The 23,267-nt window shown below is 36.0% G+C and overlaps 2 protein-coding genes across 5 annotated transcripts in view; one reads left to right on the forward strand and one right to left on the reverse strand.

Moving 5' to 3' along the window:
* RASSF6 (Ras association domain family member 6) overlaps positions 1 to 8,201 on the forward strand; it is a 58,830-nt gene extending 50,629 nt beyond the window's left edge. The window contains exons 9-12 of one of the 4 annotated variants that reach the window (XR_016509105.1): positions 3,622 to 3,740; positions 3,848 to 3,945; positions 4,047 to 4,564; positions 6,540 to 8,201. Coding sequence is in view for 3 of the 4 variants with exons in the window: in XM_090266769.1 (XP_090122895.1) it covers positions 3,622 to 3,740; positions 3,848 to 3,945; positions 4,047 to 4,095; positions 6,535 to 6,573 (305 nt within the window). In the remaining variant the exon portion in view is untranslated. Of the gene's footprint in view, positions 1 to 3,621; positions 3,741 to 3,847; positions 3,946 to 4,046 lie in introns of all 4 variants that reach the window. The other 3 variants (XM_090266769.1, XM_090266771.1, XM_090266770.1) reach the window with 3 other exon arrangements.
* Positions 8,202 to 20,811: 12,610 nt separating this feature from the next.
* LOC150019987 (alpha-fetoprotein-like) overlaps positions 20,812 to 23,267 on the reverse strand; it is a 33,013-nt gene continuing 30,557 nt past the window's right edge. Inside the window, 2 exon segments of the mRNA XM_090267384.1 lie at positions 20,812 to 20,865; positions 21,381 to 21,513. Of these exon segments, the coding sequence (XP_090123510.1) occupies positions 20,812 to 20,865; positions 21,381 to 21,513 (187 nt within the window).

Consider the following 23,267-nt stretch of genomic DNA (forward strand, 5'->3'; position numbering starts at 1 on the left):
TAAGAAAATTAAGCTGTATCTCCAAACATATACAAAAATAAGCCCTTATCTGAAAGCTTAAACATAAGAAATATACATATAAATTTTTTAAAATTCTAAGGTTGTGTGTATATATATTCATATTCTAGTTTAGGAAAAACATTGACTGGTATAAAATAGTAGAAACATGTAAAATATATAAACAGTAAATTGTGTAGGAGATCAGAAAAAATATTAATATCTAAAATATCAAAGAGTTCTTGCAACCAGTTCTGTAAAAAAAGAAAAAAGTATGATAAAGCAATTCAAAGAATAAAAAATTAAAATGGCCAGTAAATATTTTTTAGGAAAAGGCTTGAACTCAAGGAAATACAAGTATTCAAAGAAATGCAGTAGTCATGGAAATGCAGGTTCAATTTACAATGCAAAATTATCTTCCACTCATCAGATTGGCAAAATGTTTTTAAATGACCACCTGTGGCTAGTGTACACAAAGATGTACTTCCATGCAATTCTAGTGAAAATATAACTGTTGTGCTTTTTCAGAATTCACTATAGCAGTATTTATTAAAATTTACAGTATACATATGTATTCTTTATCCCAGAAATCCCACCAATGAGAATTTATTTCTAAAAAATAAAAAGACTAGTACCTACAGATTTATGGGCAAAGCTGTTAATAATGACGAAAAGCTAAAGTTACTCATCATAGGGAAATGATTAAATAAGTGATTATCATTCAGACATTAAATGGAATGAGTTAGATTTACACAAACTGAATGGAAGAAATTCTATAATATACATTAAATGAAAAAATGCAAGATGCCTAAAATGTTTATCTATGATTCTATTTTTATAAAATAATTATAAATCCCTTTTTTAAATATGTGGTAGATATGATCATATGATCAGGGTGAAAGGTATGAAAAATACCACAGTTTAAAAAATGTCTACAATAAAATATTACTATTATATTTTATTTTAGTACATTACTATCTTTACGGATTATATGTTTTGTATATAAAGAGATATATAAAGGTATGGTACTAAAATGATAATGTTGATTGTCTCAGAGTTCTGAGATTCCAGGTGATTTTTACTTTCTGCTTTGTACTTCTCTCTGTAGTTTCAATTACAATAGTGTGCGTGTGTATGTGTACATGTGTGTGTTGGTGTGTTTTGACTTTATTGAAGAATAATTGGTAATAATTGACATGCAATTATATATATTTGAAGTACACAACATAATGATTTGATACATATATACATTGTAGAATGATGATCAATATCAAGATGAATAACACATGCATCACTTTATGTAAACTTTTTTCCATTGTGGTAAGAACGTCTCATATTTACTCTCAGGAACTTTCAAGTGTACAATACCTTAATTAACTATAGTAACCATGCTGCACGTTAGGGCTTTGGAACTTATTTTTTTGATAACTGTGAATGTGTACCCCATTTTCATTCCTCAATAGCATGCGTTATTTTTATAATCAGAGAAAATGTCCATTTTTCCTGTAAAAATGTAGGTCTTTAAAATTTTATCTGTAAATATCAATATCACTTATATTTTGTGTCAAAATTTCTTGCACATAAAATCAAGAACTGAAAATAATCATAAGAGAGGAAGGAATGCAACATACAGCACCTGTCTGAGTAATAATCTGGAAAATAAAGATAGGTGCATTTCAACACCTTTATCTGATGAGGCCCATAATCTATAATAGTGTTTCTCAAATTGTAGCGCACTTCAGAATTACCTGTAGAGTTCATTTAAAATCAAATTCCAAAGCCCCTCCAGATCTGGGAACAGTCTAAGAATATGTATTTCTAATAATTATTCCAGGCGACCATGAAGCAAAATCATTAAGAAACCTTGCTCTATAATATCCAGAATAGAACAAATTGAAAATGCAAAACCAAGTTAACATAAGATACAGAGCTCAAAAAAGGATTCTAGTGGATGAGAGGAGCTAAATTATCAGGGTTCCTTATTGCTTCAGAAATGGTAGAAGAATTAAAGGAGTAAATGCTGACTTTGTGGAAACAGAAATAGATAATGTCACTTCAGTTGTGGGCTTCTGTGTTCTAGACCCTCTCTTGGTGTTTTCCCTAGGGTAAGTTCAGCCTAGGGATGAGAAAAGTTCTAACTTTTAGAACTTTTAAGAGCCCAAGGGAATTTATGTTATAGATAGATGATAATGTAAAAAGGACTAACTGGTCTATTCTTTCCCCTTCAGTCTATTCCAATATAGCAGAGACTGTTTATTTATAGTGTAAGTCAGACTGAGATGTGAGCCTCTTCTCAATTCCTCCTATGGTCTCTCTTCTCACAGTAAAGTCAGGGTTTTTACAGTGGCCTCATTACTTCTCTTCAGCTTTGACTAACCCTCCCCTCATCTTTTCCATGCTTACTACATGCCCTGGCTTCAGGGCTGCTTTACTTGTTTACTTACTCTAGTTAGAGCACCCTTAACCCAAACAGCTTCATGATTCCACCCTCATCTCTTTTAGGTCTTTACTTAAATGTTATTTGTTCATTGAGGCCTTCCCCAGTCACCCTATCAGTAATTGCAAACTTCTCCTCTGTACACACTTACTCACACATACATTCTAGCCCAGCCCTTCTTTTCTTTATTTTTCTTCTGAATACTTATTACTAACTTAGGGCATATTTTATTATTATTTTTTATTATTTGTATCGTCCACTAGAATGTAAGGTCTGTGAAGGAAATGATTTTACTTTGTTTTATTCTATAGTGTACCCAGAACTATACAAAAATACATGACACATAGTAGGAACTCAAAAATATTTGAGAGAAACAAGGAAGGAGAAAAAAAGATGATTATAAGGGCACTCTCTTCTGTTCATGCTTCATTCTGATAAAAATGAACTCAGATGTGAAAGCTACTTTGACAGAAAGCTAGAGATGCTTTTGTGGTAGGAGTATTTATATACAACTTTTGGAAATTAGAAGTACTGGGAATATACCAAACTAGAAGTTATTTTCTTTCTTATCTTATTATCATGGCTGAATGAGTGAAGCCCACAGATGAATGAAATAATAAAATACTCTAATATCAAAAGATTCTGAATATATGTTTAGGGAAGACCCAAGGATTGGATGTGGAGTAAAAGAGAAGGGAAGAATTGAAGATAATTACAAAGTATTGAACCTAAATAACTAAAAAAATGGAATTACATTAACTGAAGTAGACAAGGATGAATAAATATGTATTGAGTGAATGAGTGAATGAATGAACTAATGAAAAATTATAAAGAAATTTTGCAGTGTGTTGCTCGATAAAAGAAATAAATGGGGCTGGACGTTTGAGCATACTAACCAAAGACAAGATTGAATTCTCTGAGTCAAACTTTGAGGGATAATAAGAGAAATAAGTCCATTTTATAGTTAGTTTAAAGGTTTTAATTTCAATTTAATTATTTTGAATGAGTGTCTCCTATTGTACCTGGGTTTGTTTCTTACTATTGTTATTGTTGTTTTGGGGGAGGGGAGGTTTTTTTCACATCTTTTCAAAATGAGCAAAGAAAAGAAAGTAAATGACCAAATTATCTTTCTTCTTTTCCACTGGTTTGGCCTCTTGACTGTAGTTGGTTCTTGTTTTCATTCACAGAAAGGAGACGGCTAAAGAAGACAGACATTCCACTGCTGCATAGGCTCCTACAGGGACCTTCCAAAGAGAATGCTCGCATTTTCCTCATGGATAAAGATATCGAGGAAATTAGCAGTGATGTATGAGTGCCCTCACCCTGAATCTGCCTTTGCTTCCTCCTGACTCAATACCTCTCCCATAAATGCTCTGCTTTCTCTCTTTGTGTATGTGTGTGTGTGTTTTTCAGGTGGCTCAGTACATTAACTTTCATTTTTCTCTCCTGGAATCTATTCTTCAAAGATTAAATGAAGAAGAAAAAAGAGAGATTCAAAGAATAACAACAAAGTAAGTCAAGAACATGCATGCCGGGTGCTTGCTCCTTGAATAGGTTCAATGCACAAAATGTGTCCAAACTTTAATACTCTTTTTCTCCTTTTCATTTTCAGATTCAGTACAGAAAAGGCTATTATACTGAAATGTCTTCAAAGTAAACAGGTAGTAAAAACAGAGACGACAGTTTAGTAGTACAAGCTGCTCTTGCTAAAACACTTCAACAAAATCAGAGAGATATTATTTGATGAGTGCATATATCCTATACTTGCATTCATACAAATATATATGAACTTGAATCTGTAGAAAATTGAATATTGGAAAAGCTTGTCTCTCTTTGAGATGATGAGGTTCACTAAGGTTCACAGTTAGACTGAAATGAGCTTGAACTTAGTTTCAGTAACTGAAATAAGCTTGGATACTATGTATTCCAATAGCCTTTATAGTGAAACACTCAATGAGCTGGAATTTAAATGGCGTCTTCAATATCATACAGTTTAAACATCTTTTAGCCTGAACTATCAAGAGAACTGGAATATCAACAACCAACTCTCAGAAATGACTCAGAAGTAAAAGCTGCCACCTCATGAAATAAAGTGGAAGCACATACTTTCCCCCACCAAGGAATCTGATGGTAACAGTGTCTTATAGCTCTTTGAAAATTCTAGTATTTTCATAAAATCTAGGGCTGTCTTTATGTGGGCAGGTGACTTTTGGCTATCTATAACATCAGAGCTATCAGTCTTTTGGGAAGGAAAAGCTTGTGGACTCTGCTAAGAAATCCAAATTGTAATTTTCTCAACCTGAGCCGTTCTTCTTACTCTGTTTCACTGATGACATTCAGAAGTATTCTTAAGAATTTTTTTAGGTCAGTTAAACTAGTTTTCTTTATTTTTCCAAACATATACACCACAGAGGCCTAACATATTTAATCAGCTAAGCCAAGACTTGGCCCTCAATGACCATTGTTACTGAATGAATACAAAGGACAATGCAAACCTGTAGTAGCTGAAGTTAGGCAAGGACTCTTGAGTGCTGCTCTTTTATTTCAAGAGATCTCATTCTATAAAACAATGTTCAAGTTATTTACAAGTTGCTAAACCAATTTGAAAAAGAAAACACTGAGAATGCCACAAGTTTCATCTATGATTTTATTTATGAACTCTATATTAAAATGGAGTCATATGCAGCTTTCCTCTACTCAGTAAACTACCACCATTTGCATTCCTCATACATGCTGTGTTAAACTGTTTGAATACGATACTTGTACTATGGGATACAGTTGTCTGTACTAAACCCTGTTGGTTTATGAAACATTTTTAAGACAAAAGTATTACTTCTTAGTGTCACCAAAACCTAAACTGGATGAGAGGAAGTGTGCTGTGACCTGTTCAGTCCTAGTAAGTCTTTTTTTATTGCACAAAACGGAGGCTTGCATCTTTATCTTTTCACCTATCAATTAGTAAGAAAATTGGCAAATGTGAGTTATAAGTCAGTGTACTTAAAGGAAAACAACTTACAGTAGCATCAAGTACCTGCCATAAACATGACAAAAGATTTATTTTTAATATATTGAAAGTCTACAGAATGCAGAAGAAAAATACCGAGTGTTGGATAGAAAAAAAGGGGGGAGGGCAGATAACATGTAAAGTAAGATCACAGAAGAGGAAATACAAATAGCTACTAAGCATGTGAAACAAGTTTTGTCTTAACAGTGATCAACTGTATGAGTCTGCATCCAGCCCGGAGAGAGAGGCCACACAGTAATTTAAAGAGGGGATATTTAGTACAAAGAATTATTAAGTTATGATAGGAGAGTAAGCAAAAGATGGAAAGAGAACTCTAAAGGCCAGCCTAATGCTGAGAAAGAGTGCTCCAGAAAAGGAAAAGCTTGGATTGAGGCCTTCAGAATTCACTGGAGAAGGTGTGGTTACAGCCCATTGCATAACAAAGCTGGCTGGTTGCCCATGCCAGGGCGAGGCCACAGCCACAGAGCAAGCAGGAGCAACCTCTGGGAGGCGGGCCTGCTGGGGCAGCTGGGCAGGTGTGCAGAGAGACTTGGGACTTTGCTGCAGGTGCAAGGCTCGGGTCACATAGGGTGTGTATCTGAAGGTCCCCAGGAAATGGTTTAGAGGAACAGGTAAGCCAAGGCTCCAGGGTTGGCACAGAGAAAGAAGGGCGCTGCTAGGACTGAGAGCTGGAGGAGCCTCCTGTGAAGAGACCTAGTACAACTCTGTGTATGACTTGTTTCTGTGGCACCCTTCAGGCCACATGGGGCAAAGGTCAGGCCAGTGGCTCACTAGATGATCAGCCCCACAGGGCCCTCTGAAGGAGCTTGCACCAAGTTGAAGAGAAGGTGCGCAGAGCAATGATTTGAGCTAGTCACAGGCCTGCACTGAGACTCCAGGCTATGCCACCACAAACCCAATCAAAAACTGGAAAAGGCATTGGAGGAATAAATGCTAGAGAAAGCTGCATGCTACCATCACCTAGCACTGCAGAAACCACTCTGGGCAGAGTAGTGGAGAAAAACAGGCAGCTTCCCAAGAGCCAGGCCACCCAGCCCACAGGAGTCAGGAAACACTGACTTTTTTTCTTTTGAAGCACAGTGTTTCTCTGGCGCCCTCTACTGACAAAGCATGACACGCAAGCTGCAAAGAAAACATTTAAAGGATTCACATCCGTTTCATAAAGCTGACAGCAAAGAATGAATTTGGAGCAGAGAGACAATAAAATAACTGGCATGTCAACCAAACACAAAATAAACAAAGGTAAAATATACTTTTTGGTCTATTAGTAAAGATTAAGAAATGATAATATTAAATACTCAACAAATTACAAGATGGGCCTCAAACTACTGATAGAAATACAAATGTATATAATTTTTTAAAAAAGAATTTATCAATAAATTTATATTTAATTATACGTTTAGAATCTTATATTGAAATAATCAGACATACAAAAACATTATGCAAAAATACTTACTATATTCCTATTTATTGTTAACAGAAGTAAATAGCCTAAATGTCAAAAATAGAAAAAAAAAGATGAAAGAAGAAAAGATATATTTTTCCATGGAATGTTATGCAGCTACTAGAGTTGTTTTCAAATAAATTTTAATTATAGGAGTAAATTTTCTTTATGTATCTAAATAAGACTATAAATAAAAATATTATAAAATATTTACTATCTATAAGATATCTGTTTACATGTGTGTGAACACTAATATTTGTACATACAACTCAGAAAGCAAAACAGTGTGTTAAATGTGCTTATGTCTGTATTATAGAGTTATGGATGGTTCACTTTTTGTACATTTTTTTATGCTTACTAAGTAATCTATAATGAAGATGTGTTACTTTTAAATCAGGAAATGGAAAAGCTAGGATTAAAAAGTTACTAACAAAAAGTAGCAAGTACATGCAAATAGTTGTACTAGATCCAGAAAAGTTCAAATACATTATTTAAATGAGACATTAACATCACTTCTGTGGTAGTTTTAAAATACATCCATAGTGTCTTTGATATTCCTTCTTTCTGGAGGTATAGCTTATTCTTCCTCATATTGAAAATGGATTGGACTTAGTAAATCAATTCTAATGAACAGAGGAAAGCAGAAATGACAGACCTAACTTTGGAGACGAGGTCATAAGGCCACTGTGCCGTCGTCCTTGCTGGGGGTGGGGGGCAACTGCCATATTTAGGGCAGCCCTGGAGAAAGGCCTACATGATGAGAACAGAGACCTTTTGCCAAAAAACAAGGAACGAGGCCTTCCTTCCACAGCCATATGAGTAGGCCACGTGATAGCTCTAGTAAAGATGTCAGATGATTACATCTTTTGTCAAATAACATCATGAGAGACCCTGACCCAGAAAACCCAGCTAAACCACTCCTGGTTTCCTGGTATTTAGAAACTATGTGAGGTAACAAATGTGTGTTGTAGAACACCGCTAAATTTTAGAATAAGTTGGTGCTTCATGATAGAAAATTAATACAACTTCTGAGACAAAAATCTGTTCACTTCAGTCATCCTTGCAAAATAGAAGAATATAAATTTTTGTCACAAAACCATTTATCCTTGTTTTAATAGTCCAGATGTTTCACCACCAGTTATACAATAGTTCAAGTTCAATTCCAGATAATGTTATACTTACTAATGACACAGGACCTGTCACATTCATCTTTGTATACTTTGCTGTAGTTAATGTGTCTTGTGTATAGGATGTGCTCAATAAAAATAAACTGAATAAAAGGACTGAATGAATTATTGAATGAGTGAATAAATTATCTGAAACATTTTTTGTAAAATTTCTTGTATGTGTGCTTCCATTTTTACAAATATGATCCAGCTACTAAAGAAATACATATAGATTTGTTCTATATACTTTTTCTTAATATGGTGGTATAGTTCATTATCTTAGTTATATGAAATATTCAGATAGGCAGTTATTATGGTACTTTGTTTAGGGCTGCTCAGATTGGTTTCAGGAACTGAATGGGAAAGAAGCCCATTTGCAATACAGTTGATGAGGTAGATAAGACTACAATGTACTATTATGTGGTATGACTACATGTGAAAGGAAAGAAGGGAATAGGATGCAATTAGAGATTGCAAAAGCCTTCAATGGCACCCATTTGTCTTTTAAATTAACAATAATAGCTAAAAACTATTACACTGGGCCATTTGAAATTGTCAATATTTGACCTGTAAAAGCAACAATTTTATATTGTTCAAACTAATAGCATTTACTATTTGCCAAGCAGTATTTTAAATCCTTTACATGTATCAACTAATTTAATGTTCATTATGGTCCATTGAGGAAATTACTCCTTCAACTTAAATTTATCAACGAGAAAAGTAATTCATGAAGAGGTTAGGAGATTTGCTAAACTCTAGAAGAGGAGCTAGGTAGGAATTGAATCTATGGCTTCAGAATCCACACTTTTAAACCACCATAGTATGGCTTCACTCTAAATCACACTTCTTCAATCTGGTATTCTGTATGTGTTATCAGTTGTAAAAGAGGAATAATAGTATCTACCTAATGGGATGCTTATAGGAGTTATAGGAATAATAGATGTAATAATGCAATTAAAACATATGGTTGGCACTTTGCATAAAAGTGTGATAAATATTAGCTGTTATAATTAAACTACCATATGTCCCCATTCATCATTGTAGCCTTATCTTGCATTAAATCTTATGCCCTCAAATACTTCATTTTTGTCTTAAAACTAGCCAAATTGGGATTTCCAGTCAAGATGGAGTTGTAGATAAACATGCTTCACCTCGTTGCATAACTACAGGAAAAATTATGACTAGACTATAAAACAAATATCATTCAGATTTGTCAGAAAACCAAGCTGTATGGAAGTTCAACCAAGGATTTAAAGAAGCCACATTTATCAAGATGGGTAGGAGGGGCAGAGATATAGAGAGGTGCGGAGATACAGAGTGGTACAGAGAGGCTGCAGAACAGGTTGTCCCACATTCATGTGCAGTGGATAAAAATCGAGAGGGATACCTCAGGAGCGAGTGATCTCAGGCCCAGGCCAGACAACCCAGCCCAAAGTTCCAGCACTAGGAAGACAAATCCCCATAACTTCCGCCTGTAAAAACCAGTAGGCATTGGGGTGGCAGAAAAACCACAGGATTCTCAGGAGACTGTTCTTAAAGGACCCACAAAATTCTCAGCCTACCCACTCTGCACACCTACCCACTCTGGGATGCAGCACCAGGGCAACAGCTAGAAGAGCACAAGTTCATATGGGAGAAAGTGAAGTGATGGCAACAGGATGAGTGCTGGGAGACAGCTTCCTCCCAGACAAATCTCCACAGGTCAGGCAGTGCCATCGTCCCCTCTCTGAACCCTCCCCAACACAGACTGACAAAGCAGTGAAGCAAGTTGCCCTCTCTGGTAGTTACCTAAGGCTCCACCCCACACAATTTACAGGTGCCTTTGCTACATAGGCCATGCCACTAAGGGAGTAAAAGCAGCTATTACACAGAAACAAATATAGGGAGGCTGCCAAATTGAGGAGACAAAGAAATATGGCCTAAATGAAAGAACAGAACAAAACACCAGGAAAAGACCTAAACTGAATGGAGATAAGCAACCTATCAGATCCAGAGTTCAAAACCTTGGTTATCAGGATGCTCAAAGAACTCATTGGGTACTTCAATAGCATAAAAAAGACCCGGGTAGAAATGAAAGTTGCATTAAGTAAAATAAAAATCTACAGAAAACCAACAGTGGAGAGGATGAAGCCGAGAATCAAATTTCAACAATTTGGAATATAAGGAAGAAAAAGCATTCAATCAGACCAGCAAGAAGAAAAAAATAATTTAAAAAAAAAGAGGATAGAATAAACAGCCTCTGGCACATCTCCAAACATACCAACATCTAAATCATAGAGATGCCAGAGGAGAAAAGGAAGAGCAAGAAATTGAAAACTTATTTTAAAAAAATGAAAGAAAACTTCCCTAATTTGATGAAGGAAATGAGCATACAAGTCCGGGAAGCACAAAGAGTCTCAAACAAAATGGATGCAAAGAGGACCACACCAAGACACATCATAATTAAAATGCCAATGGTTCAAGATGAAGAGAGAATCTTAAAAGCAGCAAGAGAAAAGCAGAGTTACCTACAAAGGAGTTTCCATAAGACTCAGCTGATTTCTAAAAGAAACTTTGCAGGCTAGAAGCGACTGGCAAGAAGTATTCAAAGTGATGGAAAGCAAAGACCTACAACCAAGACTACTCTATCCAGTAAAGCTATCAGACAAGGTAAAGCTAAAGGAGTTCATCATCAAGCCATTGTTACATGAAATGTTAAAGGCAACTATAAAAGAAAAGAAGATCAAAACTATGAACATTAAATGACAACAAATTCACAACTGTCAACAACTGAATCTAAAAACAAAGTAAACAAGGACCACAGAAACAGAATCATAGATATGAAGATCATTTGGAGGGTTATCAGCTGGGAGGGGGAAGAGAGAGAATAGGGGAAAGGTACAGGGACTAAGAAACACAAATTTGTAGGTACAGAATAGATAAGGGAGGTATTAAGAATAATATAGGTAATGGAGAAGCCAAAGAACTTATATGCATGATCAATGGACATGAACTAAGTGGGGATTGCTGGAGGGAATGGGTACTGGGAAGAGGAGGGCAAAGGAGGAAAAACTGGGACAACTATAATAGCATAATCAATAAAATATATTTAAAAACAAACAAACAAAAAAACCTAGCCAGACTAACTCATCATTGCTTGAAACACCTCACACTCTACCACATCTCTCTCTGTGGAAACTATGCCCGTATTTTGTCCTTGATCATGTTCTTCCATGGTCTCGGTGACAATGTGTGGTCAAAAAACTCCTGTATATCATATTATCAGTTAAATCTGCCTGTGACACCAGAAACTTGAAACTTGTCTTTTTTTATAATTCCTTATGTGTTTATATCTTTATTAATTCATTAGTGATCTTGTTTTTTCATATTCATGTTATCCTCTGCAGCACCTAGTAGGGCATATTGAACATAATAGTTACTTAACAAATGTTTATTGGGTTTAACTTGCTAGTATATATAAACATGTTAAAATCACTAGAGCAAGGAAAAATATTTAGAATCAAGTAAAAAGCACTATAATGAGAATTGCATTTTTCCCTGATAAAAATAATTCACTTATTCAGTAAGCACTAAAATATTATTTTTTATCACACAAAAGAAAATCTGGAAAAGTAAAAAGTTCTTAAGTTCTTTGTGTCAGTTATGCCAGGATCCAGGGAAAAGACTATTATAAATTATCACTGAAAGCTTAACTTAAATATGTTAGGACCCTTTGTTTCTAATGTCAGCAACATGCATAAAGGGTAAACATGAAAGGCAAAAAGATTATGAAGGTAACTTTATTATAAAGCACCTTTCATTCAATTCTTTAATAATCATTTATAGAAGTGGTATAGATGGAAACTCCAGTTGCATTTGGGTCTTTTTGACTCTGTACACCCAGCAGCCAGTGTCTAGTGGATGTGGCAGCCCATAACATCAGTCTGAAGCTTTTCAAAGGCCCCTTGATTTCATATTTCTGTTGCTGCTTCTAAGAAGCAGAAAGCTAATGGGGAGAAGGAAGAATAAAGTAGGTGTATAGAGATTACCATAGGTAGGTTTCTCTGCTTAGTATAAAAGGGGAGACTTAGTATAGACGGGTTAGTATTCTTGAGTAATGTCCTGTGTAACTGAAAAATAACTGTTGATTCTTGTGTTATTTTGAATATTAGACATGGGTTTCATTATGCATGTAAAATAAAATGTAGCCCTCAGGAAGATCCTCCATTGACATTTTCTGGACTCATTTAGCCTCCCAAGAGAGACTGGCACTTTTCGATCAGTTTGGACTCCGAAGAAAAAAAGCAAATAAGCACATTTGTGAGAGAAGGAAAAAAATAAACAAACAAAAACTTTTAAACAGCTCTTATCCCCAAACAGAAAGTCTTTAAGACTTCCTTATTGTATGCCTGAGATGGGTTCTGAGGTGCCTGCTTCTCAATGCCTTAGAACTTCTCTCAGGCCTAGTCCCTTAGCTAGAGGATTTAATTAACTGCAATGCCTCTCCCACTTTTAGGACCCCAGACTTATAATATGTAAAAATTTGCTGTCTCATCACAAAAATTTTGCTGCAGGGCAAAAATGGACAATCAACAGCAGCTTCTCACTGAATTTTAAAACTGCTCTAGGCTAATTTAATGTTAAATCATCTCATAGTCAAGTACAGGAATTTAAGAGGAACAAACCGCTATTTATATCAGAGTATCTCTACCCCCTTCGTGTATACTGCTGTAGACTTTTCTATAAATTTCATCATTTTTCCCCAATTTTTATCTGTCTTGTTGTTATTCACATAAACATCATTTGTGGAAACCCAGATAGATCAATAAAAATGAGATCTTTAGCAAAGTTTGATGGGCAACGCAGAAGTCTACTGCTGAGATACACACATACATACACAACACATCCTGGGGCACAGAAAACTTACATTCCTAAGAGCCCCTACAATCCAGTGGAAAATGGTTAGAAGCCTATTAATTCTGTCCTCCTTCCTACCCTCAAACAGTACCACACCTAAGTCATATAGAGAGATTGGAATCTATTTAGACTCATTTTTTTTATGGTACTGCTGGATTTTAAGTTATCTTCTTCTTTTGGTAACCCATGACTTAAAATAAATCTTTATGAGGAATTTTCCCATAAGCAACCTCAGGACTTTCATATATAATCTTATTCATTTTCTCTGAACCTAACAATAGTGGGATAACTCATATTTCTCTATATCAGTCCTTCCTGACTTTATTTATTCCATAGTTTTTTGGTAAATTTCTAATTTGTTATGATAACCAGTGCTGGGAGTGGGGGGAGTTTTTGGTGAAGATAAGTTAGGAGGAAGACACTGGAGAAGACTACTATAATAATGAAGAATGCCCTGAATGAGAAAAGCAGTGAGGATAGCTCCACATCTTGAGGTAAGGCCCGAACAAGGTTATGAAATACACAACATGGACCCATCTGGTGGAATGTAGATAACAGAGAAAAGAAAGAGGAAACATCTTGTTTATACTGAGACCAAATCAGCCACTCTTTGATTTCCTATAACCCTGGACATGTTGTGAGACTGCAAACAAGTCACCCGTCCTAAGACTCTGGGATAAACATTACCAGTCTATTTCTCCATATCCTTTGGGACATGCTTTTCAATTCCTTTTCCACTCTAGATACTCTTGGGACATAATTTGTCAATATTTTTTTTAAATGTGTTGTCTTTCATATCTTCCAAAATGCCAATTTGATAACAGTAAAAATATACAAAAAAATATATAAAAGTCCTATCGGTAATATAAAAAACATATCAATGTAAGAGATATAGATGATCTTATGGGAAACAAAAAGAAAGCCATTGGTATGACATTAACCAATATACCAAAGTTCAAAAATAGGAGATGTATCAGCATTGAAAGGCCAGAAAGTCATTGATTATGAGCTGCTTTTGTTCTTGTCTTCTGCCTAGCCCATTTTTCAAACTTCCTAAAGATTCCTAAAGCCACCACTATCCTTTCTATAAACTAAATTTTACTTGGGTCAGATAGAATTTGACCCTATTATTGACAACTAAAGAATCCTAACTGACACAGCAGCAAAAATGCTATGCAAAAAATATGGACAAAGTAATATTTAAAAATACAAGGACCACCCTGGCTGGGTAGTTCAGTTGCTTAGAGCATCAACCCTATACACCAAGGTTGCAGGTTTGATACCCAGTAAGGGCAAGTACGAGAATTAATCAATAAATGCATACATAAATGGAAAAACAAATAAATTTTCTTTCTCTTCTGTCTCCTCTCTCTCTTCTCCTATCTTCTCTCCTCTTCTTTCCTCTCTCCCTCACCTTCCTCTCTCTCTAAAATCAATAACTAAAAAAATTTTTTAATGTCACCAGGTCATTTATAAATTAATTAATTAAATAAAAACACAAGAACCAGAAAGTTTATCTCCCATGTGAATATTTGAAAAAATATATACAACTTCCGGCCAAGATGGAGGCTTAGACGGACACGCTAGGTCTCCCTCTACAACTAGAGAGGAATACAACTACTTCAAAACAAAGGATAACTAGAAATTCCAGAAAATAAAACTACACGGAAGTCCAACATATGAAGTTATAAACCAGCGGTGCCATTTGGGCAGGTAAGAGTTAAAGAGGGCAGTGCTGTTTGCGGTCGCACCTGGACAACGGCGGGCAGCGAGGAATCCCAGATCCATCAAGCCCCTGGCGGTGCGCGACCCCGGCGAGGAATCCCGGCTGCGGTCAAGCCCCTGGCGGTGCGTGACTCCGGCGCTGGGGAGAGCGGCTGCCGCATCGCCTTGAACAGTGAGGCCCAGGGGGGCAGGAGGACGGATCCCAGTCTCCTAGCTGAATAACTGTGTGAATCCATCTTGGACCCCCGCCCCCAAAGAAAGCACCACAGGGCTGCGAAATAGGTCGCAGACAGGCGCCAGTCGCTGATTTGTGACGCATACACAGGCACTGCCCCGGACAGCCGGCCCAAGAAAACAAAACGCATCTGTCAAAATGAGGCAGACAACTATAGAAATCCCGGTGGCACAGCTCACCAGGCAGCAGATAGAGAACCTGACAGATGAACAGATAAGAAACCTGTCAGAGGCTCAGTTCTGGGCCATTGTTATCAGGTGGCTTACAGAATTCACAAAAGAGCAGGAAAAAGATAAGAAAGAAGCGAAAAACTTTCATAACGAAAGGAACAAAACCGCATACGAGATAGATGGTGAGAAAAAAAAATCCAGAGTTCATTTCAACAAACTGGAATATGGAGAAGGAACAAGCAGTCAACCAATGCAGCGAGAGGAAATGGGAAGCAACAATGAGAGGATCAGAAACCTCTGGGACAGCTATAAAAAGCCCAACATAAGAATCATTGGTTTGCCAGAGAATGAGGAAGATGAACTAGAACTTGAAAAATTGAGTGAAAATATAATAAAGGAGAACTTCCCAGACTTGGGGAAGGGAATAGACTTGCAGGTCCAGGAAGCAAGGAGAGTTCCCAAGAGACTGGATCCAGGGAGAACCACTCCAAGACACATTATAATCAAAATGTCAAAAATTAAAGATAAAGAGAGTATCTTAAAAGCAGCAAGAGAGAAGAAAAGAATTATGTACAAAGGGGTCCCAATTAGACTATCAGCTGACTTCTCAAGGGAAACCCTACAGGCAAGAAGAGACTGGCAAGAAATATTCAAAGTAATGAAAATCCAAAACCTACAACCACGAATACTCTATCCAGCGAAATTGTCATTCAGAATAGAAGGACAGAGAAAGTGTTTCCAGGACAAAATAAAACTGAAAGAGTTCATTAGATCCAAACCACTGTTATATGAGATGTCAAAGGGACTGGTTTAAAAAAACAGAAGCTAGGGAGATGAAACAAAGGCAAACTAAATAGGCAACGAGAGTGGAAAAGGAACTGTGGGTACGGGAAGCATATTGGGGGGAGGTCAACAGGGAGGGGGAATGGGGAAAGGGAGGGAGATGATATAGGAATTGGGGATCAAGGTAGGAGGGAATGGAATAGACGGAGAGAGGTTGGGAGGAACTGTATGCACAACTAATGGACATAATCTAAAAGGGGGGGACAACTGGAGGGAGGGGGCCACCGGGTGGAGGGGAGCAGAGGGAAGGGAAATTGGCACAAATGTAATATTTTAATCAATAAAACACATTAAATCTGAAAAAAAAAAGAAAAAATATATACATATATATGTATATACACATACACACACATGAATGCAGCCCATTAAAACTTAGAAGAACACAAGAAAAAAACACAGCTATGATTTTAGAAATAATCAAATTTACCCTGGATTACACTGAAGAGAAACCCCATGTGGACAGCCATGAATCAGTGTTAGAAAGAACTAGATTCAAACTGAAAGATTAAGTCAGAGGACTTTTTGAAATATAGCTTTAAAATGATAGAATATTCATTATGAAATCTGTACGATTAAGAACCTGAAATATTTTAGTGGTGTGATGAAAGTGGGTGCTTTATTTGTCAACATAGAAAAAGGAGGTAATTAGAAACTCAGAAAGGATATACTAGAACATGCAAATTAAACAGTAAGGCATAATTTATTGCAGTTGACAGTAGGAAGAAAAAAGATTTCCTTTTAGGGGATACATAAGTCATTAACCTACGGGTCAATTTATTCACAGTATTTCTGTGAATAATATTTTAAGTAAATATATTACTGAATATACTATTTAATGGTTTTCTGTTTTTAGCATTAACTATTAACAAAATACATAAATCTATATTCACAAAGCAGGGTGAATAAATCCAGACAATATAGAAGTAATGTTATAGTTTTAAAAAGGAGAGTTGGCAAATAAATCAAAGAAAATTTACAAATGTTAATTATGTTTGGGAGAACTATCAGATGCTGACTGAAGTTGAGAAACCAGTAAACAGAATATAACCAATATAAGAACTAAAAATACTTTAAAAAAATAATTGAGAAAGAGTCTGCAGGAAGAGTTGTTGAAGACAGTGTAAGTACAGTGTACACTATATTCTTTACTATGGTAATATTTTTAAAACTATTGAAGTGATGATGGTAATAACTAGGGAAACTAAAAGTGAAAATTTAAAATTGGTGGAGGGTAAGTGGAGGTAGACAAAGTGGGGAGATGAGAATGGAGACTTTGCTTGGGGTGATGGGTACATGATGCAATGTGCACATGATGTTTTGTTAAAACTTGTAAGGTTTTGTGAACCAATGGTACCCCAATAAATTCAATTATAAAAGAAAAAGAAAATTAAAAGAAAATTTTTAATGTCAAAAAAGTAAAAATAAAAAAAATAAAATGAATTGCCTTTTGGGAATGGGAAACATACCCTGCTCTTCTGTTTGAACTTTTATCATGGTCATGTATTACTTACATAATTTTCAGAAGTTGAGTAATGTATTATAAGAAACTGAACATAGTAACCCAGAACAACCTGATCCATATAGAATGAGGCTGTCACATTGCTTAATCTGATGCTTGCTTTTTTCTTCAGAAATGTATCCCAAGATTGCAGTTGTTTTGATAGTAGACCCATCAGGTTTTAAGTACAGACTACTTAAACCAACAGCTCTTTTCATGAGAACTTGTGTTAATCACATCTAAAAGCAGAACTTTATTTTTTATTTGTATTATTTAATTTCATGTGTTATTTTCATGCCTTGGCCAGGTGGTTCAGTTGTTTGGAGCATTGTCGCATACACCAAAAGGCTGTGAGTTGATTCCCTACAGGGCACATACCTAGGTTGTCGGTTCAAGCCCCAGTCAGGAGGTGTGCAGGAGACAACCAATCAATGTTTCTTGTTTCTCTCTCTCTCTCTCTCTCTCTCTCTCTCTCTCTCTCTCTCTCTGTCTCCCGGCTCCCTCCCTCCCTCCCTCTCCCTCTCTCTCCTTTCTCCTCTCTGTCAAATCAATAAACATATTCTTGGGTAAGGATTTTTTTTTTTTAATTTATGAGTTATTTTCAAATCATCATTTTAAGCTGCCCAAATTTCTGCTAATTTATATTAACTTTTTTCTCTACATATTCTCTTCATTGCTAGAAAATATCTCAGGTTATAATTACCACTCCCCACTGAACTGAAAGACAGCATTTTCTCCTTGAACCTGCTGATATCTATAATTCACATTATTATTTCATAAAATTGTGAAACACCTTTCTTCAGATGATCCATATTCACCCTGTACAGCTGAGTTTCTTAGTTTATTCCTTCCCTATGCCTCATTTTTGCTCTTGCCAACATCCAACATTGACTTGGGTTCACTTCTTTTCTCTTTGGAACTGTCCTACATTCTGTCTTGCTTCTCAAAATATGGCTTCCATCTTGTCTAAAAACATCTCATCCTCCCAAGAGTCACAACTAGAAAGGCAATCTTCAAACCTGCTTATGTTCTCATTTAACAGGCAGAACAGGTTTACTTATATAACTATTATAATCTCAGAAAAGAAAACAGAGAAAATGCCTCAAGGCCCGTGGAGCAGTTAGTCTTTTAACTGATTTGGAACATCTGCAGATTGACAGTGGCTGAGCCTCTTTGCTTCTGGGATTGTGGTTCCAAGGAGACTCCTGAGCCACAAAGTAGTGTTCCTTTACACTACAGTCAAACTTAGACTCCTCCCACACACAGAACAAAGACTTACACAATTCTTGACAATAAAACTTCCAAAATATTTTCTTCATTTACTTCCACATTTTTTCTAAGCTTATTTCTTTACTGTAAGGTTATTTTTAATATTCCAGACTAATCTTTATATTTAATATCCAAAAATTCTCTCACTTTTTTTTTATAAACCTGTTTTTTCCAATTGTTTCATTATTTATGTTACTGTCCTTGATTCCAACTTCTCACTAATAGATAGACATATAAAAATATCAGAAGGAGTTGAGGAAACAGTTCATGATTATCTGCTTTCACCTTAGAATATTGGCTCCTAAAGTGGTCCCCAAACCAGCAACGTCAGCAGCACTTGGTAACTTGTTAGAAAGCAAATCATCAGAGCCCATCCCAGATCTACTGAATCAGATACCCTGTGGGTGAAAACAATTATTTGCTTTTAATAAGCCCTGAAAGTGATTCTGATATAGGCTAAAATTTCAGAATCACTGCCTGAGAAATATCATACAAAAGTTAACTGGGCCAAACTCTAGAGATGGTGCATAATTACATATAATTAGCATTTTTATTTGAAGAGGTAATTCTAGCAAATTTTAATTAACATATCTTTCAGATAACTTCTATTATTTTCATTAACTTGGGAAGAAACCCTACAATAAAATAGAAAAGGAAGAGGATGAAAAGAAAAAAATATTTGGGGTCTTTAACCATTAAGTTAAAGATTGCTATTAGGCAAAGAGTATGGGAAAAAGCACACAGAAATCTTCTTATGCTATTGATGAAATAGTTCCAGGAAGTACTATTTATACTCAAGAGCCAGATTACTTCAAGAAAATCCCCTTGGAAATTCACAGACATGTGCCCTTCAGCAGAAGTGTTATTTGTGTGGCTATCGGGTTGTTACTCAGGGAAATGTTTTCTGAATGTTTTACAAAAAGAGTAAAAAGCCTTTAAAATAAATAAATGAAGTCTAGTATAGGTGATTATTTTCATTTTGTGTATCAGCTAGTCTGGGAGTCAGCAGTTTTTTTGTGTGTAAACAGCCAGATAGTAAATATTGGGTGCTTTGTAGTTCATATAGTCTCTTTCACAACTTAATGCTGTGACTAGTCAATTCTGCTGTTGTAGACAGAAAGCGGTGGTAGACATTATGTAAATAAACTGGCATGTTGTGTCCCAATACAACTTTATTTACATAAAAAGGAAGTAGAACCAATTTAGCCTGAGGGCTGTAATTTGCCTACTCTTTACTAGTCGATAAATATATGACTTTTAATGTAACAGGCAGGTACAATCTAGCCGAATAGGTAGAAAAGAACCACTGAAGTTAATTAAGGCATTCATGAAAATTGTTACCTGTAAAAACATTTTCCTGGGCCATTGCAAACTTAGCCCTAGTCCCAACCAGCCCCAGCCTGTTTTGACTACAAATGCTGCCTTATTTTTTTTAACTATACCCTTGCATTTTTCTACTTAACTACTGTTACCTACCCTTTCTCTACTTAGATACTGTTACCTACCCTTTGTGAGTTTCTGCTACTCAAATCATGCCCCTAGGAGAGCAGTCCTCCCAAGTTCTCTCCATTAATTTACATGAATATTCTATGTCACCATGACATTCTTTGAAATTTGTCACACAACTTACCATCTTATGAAAAATTGTTTACTTCTTAATTATATGCAATTAGATTAATAACAGAAAATAGTCTTCTGGCAGTCAGTTCAGTGTGTGTGCAAAAATAGATACTCTTTTCTGGCCATTGTTTATTTCTCTATTTTCCAACCCCTGATCTAGTGACCTTCTGGCTACTGGGAAAGTGAAATCCTTAGGTTCCCTAGTTCAGGCCCAAACTACATTTTGTAACTCTTCCTGATTGTGCCCTCAAAAATTTCTAGAATAAAACTGCAGATCGCTCAGACAAATCTTTAAACTGTTATTTCTTTAAAATTTCTCTGTATTTCCAAGGACCTCATTTCTCTATAATTACCAGTCTTCAATTCATCCTTCTTCCTATCACGCCCAATCCTAAATAACGCATTCAGTGGCATGACTCTTGTACTTATCTCTAATCATGTTTAACAGTCCTAGTTTCCTCAAATAAACATAAATATTAACGTATCCTAAACCCAAATGTAGTCAATTACAATAATCCATCTAGACCAATGATTTTCAACCTGCATGATGCAAGAAATTTTAAAACATGCAATACCTGACTGTTTAATTGGGGCGCTGACCTCTTTTCCCTTAGACTGTCAAATAAAAACCATAACAACAATATAAATGGTCTGTCTTGAGCCATAAATGTATAGGTTATAAAATACAGTTGCATCTTATTAACCACTTTGCATATTAAGGTTGTAGATGACTGGTTAAATTTTGGTACCAGAAATCCTTATATACAACTATTGGCACCTAATTTTTTTTTAAAAGTCACTTTGGAGCAAAGAGGGTGGGTAATTGCAACACCATTATTTTGTTTGGTAAATTCATCAAAAGTACACCTATTTTTGTCATATCAGCAGAATTTTATTACCTAGTTTATGTGTGCCATGAGATAAAAAATGTTGAAGATCCCCGATCTAGACTGTAAGTTTCTCATAATCCAGTTAGGATGGAATGGAGAAAAGGTTTTTTAAAACTTTAATAACCCTAAGAGTGCTAAGAGAATAGACAAGGAAAACAGGAATACCTCTTCTTGGAAACACGTTTCACGTTTTTCTGCTTGGCAGCACATCTCCACCAGATGAGTGAAATCCACAATAATTGGTTGTAACTGCATCTCTGTTGCATATAGTTTCTGCTTCACAAGGTTGCTGAGTAGCCTGAATCAGGAATGAGTGACAAAAATAAAGCACCTCTGAGTTCTAGGAGGCCAGCTTGCAAACCTGGCTTATTTCAAGCTGCACGTGCCTTTTCACCACTTTCACTTCTATGTATAAAGGTCCTCAAAATGCACAGAGTTTTCACAGTGTTCATCCCCATGTTCATGTTTTATTTAACACAGTTTTCTTCAAGCTCATCTCTTCAATATAATTATTATAATACATTTAATTAATTTTATATAATCATTACTAGGATAAACATTTTTTTCTATTTTCATTTCATTGGATGGTATATAGGTTATATATATTAAATTAAATAGTTTTTCCTATAATATTTGTTATGAACAACATTTATTCTAAACAACTAGCTTCCAAATAAATATTATGAGCATAACACATCTGGAAGTCGAGAGTCCCTCTGATATTGTCGGCAGCCGTCTGTCTCGAGAGACGATGGTGTAGCTTCTTAAGAGTCTATTTGCACCGCCGAGAATGGCTGTGCAGTCCGACTCGGGAGTGACATGGTATCTGTCTCCTCCCGTGTTGAATCGACATCTTGCGATGAAGCTACAGAGCCTGGGCAGGGTGATATGGAGGGTCTGCTGTTGCCCATGCAGCAGACACCCCCCCTCTTCGCAGCTGAAGGGTCCAAGGGAAAGACGGAGTCAATACAGCTTGACTTCAGGTGCGCCGCAGGAGTTGCCGGTGTTGACTACAACGTCAAACCGCCTTAGGGACTCCGGCTCCGGATTTTCTGTCGGGGTTTACTCCCTTAGCCTTTCCCCTGAAGAGGTATGCCGCAAGGCAGCGGAGGTTTTTTGGAGTCAGAGTTTTCCTTCTCTGATGTGCCCTGACTGGAAGATTGAACCAGCGACACTTAGCTCGCAGGCCGACGCTCAATCCACTGAGCCAAACCAGCCAGGGTGCCCTCTGATATTATTAATGATAAAACCAATAAACTATTTTGAAACTTCAGTGCCTTCACAATCATCACAGATTTCTCTCATAGCATGAGTTTTCCCCACAACTAAATGAACAAATGTTTCAACCACCTTGAGTGTTTAAAATTATAACCTATGTTCTATTTAATAAAATAGTATTTCAAATTTTCCAATGTTATGTATCCTTTTATTTTTACTGTCCTAAACCAAGAGAGATTTAACCACAAGAAAAAAAGGGCATAAAGGGTAAAGGAAATGTACATTAACTGGTATTTTACTGCTTACCTAAACATTCATGGCACCCCAAAATAATTACAATAGTAACATCAACAATCATTAAAGAACCAAATCCTAATAACTAGACTGCCTGTCAGAAAGAGAAATTAAGAAAACAATTCCATTTACAATCACATCAAAATAAAATAAAATAAAATATCTAGGAATACATCTAACCAATTTAGTGAAAGACCTATATTCAGAAAATTATAAGACATTGAAGAAAGAAATCGAAGAAGATACAAATAAATGGAAACATATACCATGTTTATGGATAGAAACAATTAACATCAATAAAATGTCTATACCACCCTAAACAATCTATAGATTTAATGCCTCAAAATACCAATGGCATTTTCCACAGAATTAGAACAAATAGTCCAACAAATTTATATGGAACCACAAAAGACCTCAAATAGCCACAGCAATCTTGAGAAAGAACAAAAAATTGGGAGGTATTACACTATTGGATATCAAACTATACTGCAAGGCTATAGTAATCAAAACAGCATGGTACTGGCATAAAAACAGACACAT

Source organism: Furipterus horrens, unplaced genomic scaffold (assembly GCF_987537825.1).
Source record: "Furipterus horrens unplaced genomic scaffold, mFurHor1.1.pri manual_scaffold_2, whole genome shotgun sequence".
Lineage (NCBI taxonomy): Eukaryota > Metazoa > Chordata > Mammalia > Chiroptera > Furipteridae > Furipterus > Furipterus horrens.